General features: G+C 38.2%; 1 protein-coding gene across 1 annotated transcript; it reads right to left on the bottom strand.

The window, feature by feature from the left end:
• Positions 1–846: 846 nt before the first annotated feature.
• On the bottom strand, positions 847–2,023 carry LOC135256129 (cocaine- and amphetamine-regulated transcript protein-like). Its single transcript, XM_064337978.1, has 3 exons — positions 1,741–2,023; positions 1,441–1,524; positions 847–1,190 (listed from the first exon to the last, which is right to left on the bottom strand). The coding sequence occupies exons 1-3, from the start codon at positions 1,897–1,899 to the stop codon at positions 1,083–1,085; spliced, it is 351 nt and encodes a 116-aa protein (XP_064194048.1). The 5' UTR covers positions 1,900–2,023; the 3' UTR covers positions 847–1,082.
• Between the last annotated feature and the right edge of the window lie 7,357 nt (positions 2,024–9,380).

Here is a 9,380-nt window from a genome sequence, read left to right as displayed (position 1 = left end):
TCTCCCAGTGCTCCACAAAAACAGAGATCTTGTTTAAGCCCAATGGAACACTCTCCAGAACAAATGACCTTTCATTTTCTGTGCAAAGAGTTATTTTCTATCCTCGAGGATTGTTCATCCCTGACAACAATGTGTCTGTGGCGTCATTTCCCATTTGGACCATACATCAACAGGTGTTAAAAAACGCAGCTGTATTAGTCCAGCGTCAATAAAACAAGCAAATGCCGTGCAGGTTAAAAGGAGATGACTATTAATTTTATGACTAAAGCACTTAACGCAGACAGGAAAAAGCAATAGTGGGGATTTTTGTACTCTCGCTTAGATAAATGGATTTGCTCATGAAATATGTATTATGCAATCTCTGAACAATTATCTATTTTTATACCTGTCTCCGGGGAAGGGCTGATAAAGACAAGTATATTGTTGGTAATGGTAGGATCGTAATAGGTAACTGCAGAATGAAAACCCCAAGACTTTTTTATTTCACAGAAATTTTTAAAAGGTATGCACTGTTTAATACAATAAATACCGTTAAATTTAATAAACTAAAAAAACTTTTAAGAACAGATGGAATCATGTGCGTGTATGTATATATGTAACACATAAATAGATGGTGTAAAGTCTTCACTTGATAACAAGATCACTTAACCATTTTTTCAAACGCTTTTAGCCGTGCCACCATGTTACACTGAATGAAATGTTCGTGGTACGCCGTGCACATTAAGTAAAATATGAAAAATTGTCTTGTGTCTCTGTGCGCATGTTCTGGCTGGTCAAATGGCTCGTTGTCTTCACCCAGATAAAGTTTGTACATTTCAGCAAAAGCAATTGATTCAGAGGCCACACTTTACGAAACAAGATATAACATACTTTAATAATCATACATTTTATTTACAGTTGGCAGTAAAATATTTCAGTAAATTTCGTAAGCTTCTAGTAATCTGATACCCCTTTGTTATCAAATGCGCCATCCATTTAATCGAATGTATTGTTGTGCTGTAACAAAATTATGCAAATAATATTATTTTTATATATTCAATGTATGTTTAATCTATTTCGATTACTTTTTTATTTAATATTCTTCACAGGCATTTGAGCAGAAAAAAGTTGCAAAACGCCCCTCGTGGACAGTCGCACATCTTGCCGATTCGAGATCCTTTTCTCACCGCGCATTGCTCCCCTACGTCGCACTGTAGAGGGACGGGGGAAAAAATAAATGGATTACAACCATGGAAAGCTTTGGAGTGGCGGTCAACTCTGGGTGAAGTCCCAGCCTCGCTAATTAATAACTGCATCCAAAAAGCAACTCTGGTAAAGACGTAGTTACTGATCTATGACTTTATTTTTCACTGAAAATTTCGACAGATTCTCATTCTCATTCTCACTTGTTTAAGTGAATTCTTCAAAGTAGCCTATTAATACTTAGAATCTTATATTTACCGTAGGAACTTGACCAAATTTCTTTTCCCATGGCGAAATTCTTTTACTCTGCAGTTTTTCCAGAACTTCTTGGAGAGCCCCAAGCTGTTGGAATGATATTACAAACATATATTAATCTTCGCTCAGTTGTTTGATTTTACTTACGTTATTTTCGAAAGTAAATCACAGTAATTGGTACGCTGATAGTAGAGTAAGTCATGATCTTTATATAACAGCATCATTTTGACATTCTGAAAATACTCAATACAACAACGAAATATTTCTTGTCATAAATTGCTATGCGAAAAAACCAAAACTTACGAGCTGCTTTTCGTTGGTCAAGTTAGGGTCTTTAGGGTAGAAGTCCGATAAAGCTCTTGTATCTAAATTCAAATCCAATTCCGGTTCGTTAATTTCAGCCCCACTAACGACAGAGAGCAGCACAATCAGAGTTATCGTCCACAGTCTAGAGCTTTCCATGGTCCTGAACGCAGATTGATCTGACACAACGTGTGCGAAGTTCTGTTGTCTTTTTCGGCGATTCAGATTAAATACCCTCTCCTTGCAGTACTCTCACCTTTTATCTATTCCACGCGATTCGTGGTCATTTAAATTCGTTTGCTCCTCCTCAGCCATTGATTTCTTCATACGTAAGAAAGCCTGCATGGGTGACTCATTGCGTAAACTTCCTGGGTAGTTGGTGTATATTTTAAGAAAAGCGATTGAAATCCCCTGGCAATGACTTTTTCGGTTCTGCAGCGGGCGTGTCTCGTGGCATTTAATGAACATATATAATGAATACATCGAAAAAGTAACAAAAACGCTTCCGAATTTTTTTTTAAACAAATACAGCATGAACAGTGTTGTTCCAAATAAGCAGCCTTCTGCAGAAGAAATGTAGGAACAGGGTTAAGTGTATCAGCTGTATGTCAGGATCAAACCCAGCGGTCAGATTGATACTCAGTATCTTAAATCATTCGTCATATGAATGCTATGTAATTTACTCCAGATTTACAAATGACAAAACATTTAAATTTATTTTTATGAATGCATTTTTACAGGTTTATATAGAATTTTGTTTGAAAACATCAGTGTACCCGCTAACCTGAATAAGATTACTTAACACTTTTTAAACTTGTATTCAGAAAATGAATCTTTTCACCATGTTTTCACAGAATAATCTTTCTGTAGATAATGAGGTAGGGGTAGTGGGGTAGTGTTCTGGTTTACAGACATTTCCAAAGGACATTTCCCTCCACTCGGCTACAGGTCACCCTTGGGCAAGGTGTAGTACCTGTCAGCCCTCCGATCAGGATTATGTGAATCCGTGGAATGCAGGCGGTGGATGACTTTACAGGCAACTTGAGGATATTTCAATTTATGGCTGTGTGGTCATAGACATCAGGCAGAAGATTCTTCAAATAAGAAGAACAATGGCTGGGGTCACATGTCTCAAAGTCGACACAGCATGCAGAGGTAGTTCTAGCGGCCTTCCTCTGGTATCAAGCCGCTTAGTATAAAACATGGTCAAGATTCAACAAAGTTTTTCAGATCTTGGCAAACGGGGTAGGGTTGACACCAGTAGCATTAATTCAGCCCGGTGGAACAGTCGTGAGCAAACAGGCGTCTCTGCACCGTCATCAAGTGACTGTTTGAAAATTGGAACATGGAATGTACAAGGATTAGCAATGTCTACAGGCAAATTGCCAAACATATTGCAAGAGATGTACAGAATGGAATGTGACATACTGGGAGTCACAGAGACACACTGGAAAGGAGAAGGAGACTACCTGACAGACATACCAACATTTGAAGGTAGTTTCAGAATTTTATATTCAGGAGGACAAAAATCAAGTAATGGAGCAGCGGTTATCATGAATAACAAAACAATGAATACAGTAATGGAATGGGACAACATCAGTGATAGAATTATGCGCATAAAAATAAAATCAACACCTGCAAACATTCAATATGTTCATAACATATGCTCCAACAGCTGATAAATAATCGGCTGTAAAATAAGCTTTCTATGGACAGCTAACAGAAGCAATTAAAAACAAAAAGACCTTTGGTGAAAATGCCATAGTAATAGAAGACTTTAATGCAAAAGTAGGAGAACAAAAAGAGGAAAAAATTGTGGGACCTTTTGGTTTGGATGACAGAAATGAAAGTGGTGAAATGTTAATATCCTTTTGTAAAGAGCAAAAATTGATCATCACCAACACATGGTTTGAACAAAAGCGGAATGCAAGGCATACCTGGCGAGCACCATATGGAAGAACAATTAATCAAATAGACTTTGCACTGGTCAGTGAAAGATACAGAAATTAAGAAATGCAAAAGCAAGGTCTGGAACAGATTGTGGAGCAGACCATAACCCAGTCATGGTAACTCTAAAGTGCAAATTGAAAAAGGTACAAAAAGGAAAAAAGTCAAAAAATGGAACTTGGATGAATTAAAATAGAAAGAAAGTAGAAACAAATTTACAGAAATGATGGATGAAAAACTAAAGCTGATAAACTAACCTGAATGGAAAGACATAGTGAAATGCACAAAAGAAGAGGCAGATGAGATTTGTGGTAATACAAAGACAGAATACAAACAAAAATGGATGAATGTTAACATCTTTAAAAAAATGTAAGAAAGACGGGAAGCAAAAAATCAAGGTAGTCAAAGAGAGTACCAAAACTTAAAGAAGATACAACAAATGTGCAGAAAAGCGAAAGAACATTTCAACAACTTGTGTAAAGAACTGGACGAATTGGATAGATAGCATAATCCAAGGTTTCATCAGAAGGCAAAAGATTTCAAGGGAAAAAGCATTAGCAAGTCACAATCAAACAATAAAATACAAACAAGGAAAAGTGCTCATTGAGAAAAACCAAGTGCTTAAAAGATCGGCTGAGTATATCAAGGAACTATATGCAGATCAAAGGACAGAAACACCAACAAATTGAGAAACAGATTACACAACCAACATAGAAATAAATTAAAGCACAGAGGAAGAAATTCAGGAAGTGATAAAGAAGCTACCCAAAAGAAAAGCATGTGGAGCAGATGGCATCCCAGTGGAACTACTTCAAAGTCTAGGACCAGAAGGTATAAGAAACATCAAAGACGTCATGAACAAGATCTACAAATCAGGAAAAATACCAGGCAAATTTCTGAAAAGCAATTTCATTCCTCTACAGAAAGTGAAAAATACTCAAGTGTGTGAAGAGCACAGGCTGATAAATATTATAAGTCATGGGTCAAAGATACTGTTACATATAATCAAGAGCAGAATAACCAACATCATTGATAGCAGGATTTCAGAATGCCAGCTGAGTTATAGAAAAGGAAAGGAACAAGAGATGGCATCTTCATACTAAGAACAATTGGAGAGAGGATGATAAAAAAGAACAAAAAAGTTTACATGGTGTTCATAGACTATCAAAAGGCTTTTGATCGGGCAAACCATGAGCGACTAATTGAGATACTGAAAGAAGAAGGAATTTCGGCACATGAAATAAGAATAATAGAAAATCTATATTGGAACTAGAAAGCAGCTGTCATTACGGAAAATGGAGAAACAGAAGAAGTTGACATATTAAGAGGTGTAAGACAAGGATGTATTTTATCTCCAATTCTCTTTCATTTTAATCGAAGAAGCACTACAAGAGAAGAGAGGGATACAGATAAATGGGGAGAGCTTGACAGGCATCAGGTATGCTGACGATACAGTTCTTCTGGCAGAAAATAAGCAAGAACTACAAGAAATATTAGAAGTTGTAAATCAGGCTTGCAAGAGATACAGAATGGCATTGAACAGCAAAAAGACCAAAGCAATGATTATGGGAAAAGGTGAAATTGATAAGATCAAAATTAAACTGGAGGATTCAGAATTAGAGCATGTGCACAAATACAAATACTTGGGAAGTTGGATCAATGAAGATGGAAGATGTCTGTAGGAAATTAAATGCAGAATTGGACAAGCAAAAATGGCTTTCTTGGAGAATAAAGAACTTCTGAGAGGCAACATCAACATCACAGTGAAGAAAAAGATTATTGAAACCTATATATTTTCTGTTCTTACGTATGGATCAGAGACGTAGACATTAGACAGGTATTTTATGAAGAAGATTGCAGAGAGAAAGTTTGAGTTTGCAGGGCACATTCTGAGAGGGTCCAGTGGAAGGCTGATGATGAGGGTTTTGGAAGGGATGATTGAAAGGAGACGAGGAGTGGGAAGACAATGCATAATGTGGCTGGATGACATAAAGAGATGGAGTGGAGAAAGAAGATATGAACAACTCAAAAGAAAGGCTGAGGAGAGAAACAGTTGGAGGACCGTGAAAGCCAACCTTCGGATCGAAGACGGCACAAATGATTGATTGAGATAATGAGCATAACATCTGATCAAAACACACCTCTTACGAGACGAAACAAGCAATTCCCAGGCATGTTTGTGCTTGTGGTGTCACGCAAAATCACGAATTATATTTGGTCACTATGATATGTCTGTCATTAATTTTACAATGATTATGAAGACAATCCTTAGTTGCAATAAAAATAGAATTTTCTATTGTGAACAGAATGAGGTTCAGCCATTATTTCACAATAAACATTCTCCCATGTTAAGTGCAGGTTCGGTGGAGGTACACATATTTATATTGTTAGAAAAGTTTCATATCGACAAATATAAATATGCGTATTAAAATTTGCACATTAATAAGAATATTCCTGAAGTTTAAGCGGCTATGAAGCAAAAACCATTTTAACAAAGTGGTGGGAGCTGTGCTGGAACAGGCTCTACCTACTGACTCCATAGTCCTACTGAGAGAATTCAATGCTCCAGTTGGCAATGACTGCGGAACTGGGAGGGGCATGATTTGGAGGAACCGCTTCTCTGATCTGAACCCGAACAGTGTTATGTTATTGGACTTGTGCTGTCATGATTTGTCCATAATGAACGCTATGTCCGAACACAAGGACGTTCGTAAGTGTACATGGTATCAGAACACCTTGGGTAAATGTTGATGATCGACTTTGTAGTTGTTTCATCAGACCATTTGTTGTTGCATGTGACCATTTGTTTTGGACACTCGGGTGGAGAGAGGAGCTGAGCTGTCAACTGATCACCATCTGGTGGTGAGTTAGATCAGATGGGGGCAAAGCTGCCAGACAGACCAGGGAGGTCCCAGCATGTAGCAAGGGTTTGAGAATGCCAGGCAGAAGACTCTATCTGGAAGGAATTTAACTCCCACCTCCAAGAGTGCTTCTCCTGTATCCCAGAGGATGCTGGAGACATGGAGTTTGAATGGACCCAGTTCAAAACCTCTCTTGTGAAAGTGGCTGCTAGATGCTGTAGTCAAAGCCTAGGTGTATGTCCTGGTGGTAACCTAAGGACTTGTTAGTGGACTCCAGTGGTGAGGGAAACTGTCAAGCTGAAGAAGGAGGCATTCTGAGCCTGGCTTGCAGAAGCAAAAGCCAAGGCATGGGAGGAGTTAGCAGAAGCCTTGGAGAAGGACTTTCGGTTGGCTTCGAAGTGGTTCTGGAAAATCATTTGGCATCTCAGGAGGGGAAAGAGGGACATTGCCCAGGCTGTTCTTAGCGAGGACAGCACAACTCTAATCTCAACTGGGGATATTGTCAGAAGGTGGAAGGAACTCTTTGAGAAATGTATTAATCCAAAAGACACACCCTCTGATCTGAAGGCCAAGCTGGAACAGAGGGATCAGAGCCTATCTTGGTGGCAGCAGTCACTTGGGTGTTTGGAGAGCTCCTCAGTGGTAGAGCACCAGGGGTGGATAAGACCAATCTGGAAATGTTGAAGGCTCTGGATGTTGTTTAGGTGTTGTGGCTTACACAAATCCTTAATATTGTTGTGAAGGTCGGAAACAGTGCCTTTGGAGTGGCAGACCGGGGAGCTTGTTCCCATCCTCAAAAAAGGAGACCTGAGGGTATGTTCCAATTATTGGGGAATCACACTCCTCAGCCTCCCTGGGAAAGTCTATTCCAAGGTGCTGGAAAGGAGGCTACAATTCATAGTTGAACCTCAGATTCATTTTTTGAGCAAACAGAGCTCTTATATTTTTGGAAATCATAAATTATGGATTCATTTGTGTTTAGGCCTTCATTAATTTTTTATAACAACCATACAGGTTTTATTTCTGGTATGAACACAGATATGATGTGTGTGTGTGTGTGTGTGAGAGAGAGAGAGAGAGAGAGAGAGAGAGAGAGATAGAGAGAGTTGCATTATGGAAAAACTAACTGACATTGTTTTACAAGATTGTTCTGGAAAAAAATTCTATTGTTCTCATCTTATCCTTGATGTTACTATGCTTTGCATACAGAGTGCTCTTACATAAAGACTCAATTTTTAGACAAAGGTTTAATATCTGTGTGAGTGACAGCATGGGTACAACACTGCCCACTCTTCAATTCAGCGTGACAACCCTGAAGTACTATACTGCATGTCCATGGCAAATGACAACAACATCAATTAAAAAGAGTATCATATTTAGTATGGACACATATATTCTTTCTCCTCCCTCAGAACATTTATGCTGCCTTAAGTAATATCTGAAAATAAAATATTCAACATTTATTTATCTACAAGATATTGTATAAGTCCATGTCAAAGAGATCTCTGTAATAACCCAGAAAAATGCAACATAAAAGGCAAAAAAGCAGATTTTTTTTGTTTTGTAATTTTGTTTTTTTGTGTGTGTTTTTTCTCCAGAATACCAATGCACGCATCATTAAGGAGAGAAAAATGTAAATTCACATTTTCTTCCAGTACATTAGGTATGTGCGTTCTCTGAACTGCATTGCAGGAGCCCATGACTAACACAGAAGATCAAGCTGTTCCTCACCTTGCAGGAAATGTTGTTCGGAATGGTCATTAACCCTGCCACTGGATTCCATTACTGCTGCTCTCTTTTCACAGATTCTCTGTATCACGTTTTGTTCAGTTGAAAACAGGATTAAAGCTGCCCTAGAGGGAACATTGCATTCTTTGTTCTCTCAACCCCAAATGCTCTGAGTTTGAACAAACACATCACCTTTAGCCCCTTCTAGTGTTGCTGTCTCTCCTGTGTTGCTGAACTCTAGACACCTGCAATGCAAACGCAATATTCTCCTCACATACTATAACTCAGGACACAACAGGAGGTGGTGAGGCCAAAGTGGTGAGAAACATGCATGATCAAATGAACTCGTAACAATACTCCCCAAAAAATATATTACACAGGTATTCACGTGCATTACACAAGCCCTGCTTAACACAATATTGTTTTATATGATAATTTCACCAAACCATATAGGGAAATCCGCTATGCTTAAGAAGCAATACCAAAGCTACTATCGATCCTGCGTGAGACAGAGGGCTTTAATGAGGAGATTATGCTGCACATCATCTGGCCCCATTCATTACTGCAGTGTTCAAAGCAGAAAATGCATTTTGAATTCAAATAGAGGAAGGTGGATTAGAGTTTTTCAAACATCAATATATGACATAATTAACATAGGATTTGGTGCATTACTTCAAATACTACAGGAATATGTTGTGGGAAAGTTCAAGTACTGTAAATCCACTCCTCAGATTTAATTATTTTCAACAAATTTCTATAGGCTTCAGAGACCACAAGAGATTCGCACACTTATTGCAGCTGAACTGTGGCTGTTTGTTTTTATCTGTATGGTTGGTTTTACCCCCTCTCATGAATCCCCTTGACCTTGCTTTTGTTTTGGTTTTGACAAGGACTGAGGTTATAAATTCAGATTTTTATTTCCATATATTAACTGTGAGTGATCTCTTTCTTAATGGATAACAGCTGCATACATTTTTAAATATTAATATAAGAAGGAAATTTGGTTTGTCATGTCTTAGGACAATACGGACCAGGGGATTAGAGAAAAGCACATTTTAATATGCATTTGCCTTTTGTTTTCCATGGTCAGTGTGAGACATTTTG

Source organism: Anguilla rostrata, chromosome 5 (assembly GCF_018555375.3).
Source record: "Anguilla rostrata isolate EN2019 chromosome 5, ASM1855537v3, whole genome shotgun sequence".
Classification (NCBI taxonomy): domain Eukaryota; kingdom Metazoa; phylum Chordata; class Actinopteri; order Anguilliformes; family Anguillidae; genus Anguilla; species Anguilla rostrata.
The sequence above is the reverse complement of the archived record's forward strand: the minus strand, read 5'-3'. Positions and strand labels throughout refer to the sequence as shown.

What these genes read in the sequence shown, in the direction of transcription:
- LOC135256129 (XM_064337978.1), bottom strand. Translation starts at nt 1,899, where the DNA reads ATGGAAAGCTCTAGACTGTGGACGATAACTCTGATTGTGCTGCTCTCT. An exon ending in TGACCAACGAAAAGCAGCTC is followed by an intron (nt 1,525 to 1,740) that starts GTAAGTTTTGGT and finishes TCATTCCAACAG; the next exon opens with CTTGGGGCTCTCCAAGAAGT. An exon ending in AATTTGGTCAAGTTCCTACG is followed by an intron (nt 1,191 to 1,440) that starts GTAAATATAAGA and finishes GTCCCTCTACAG; the next exon opens with TGCGACGTAGGGGAGCAATG.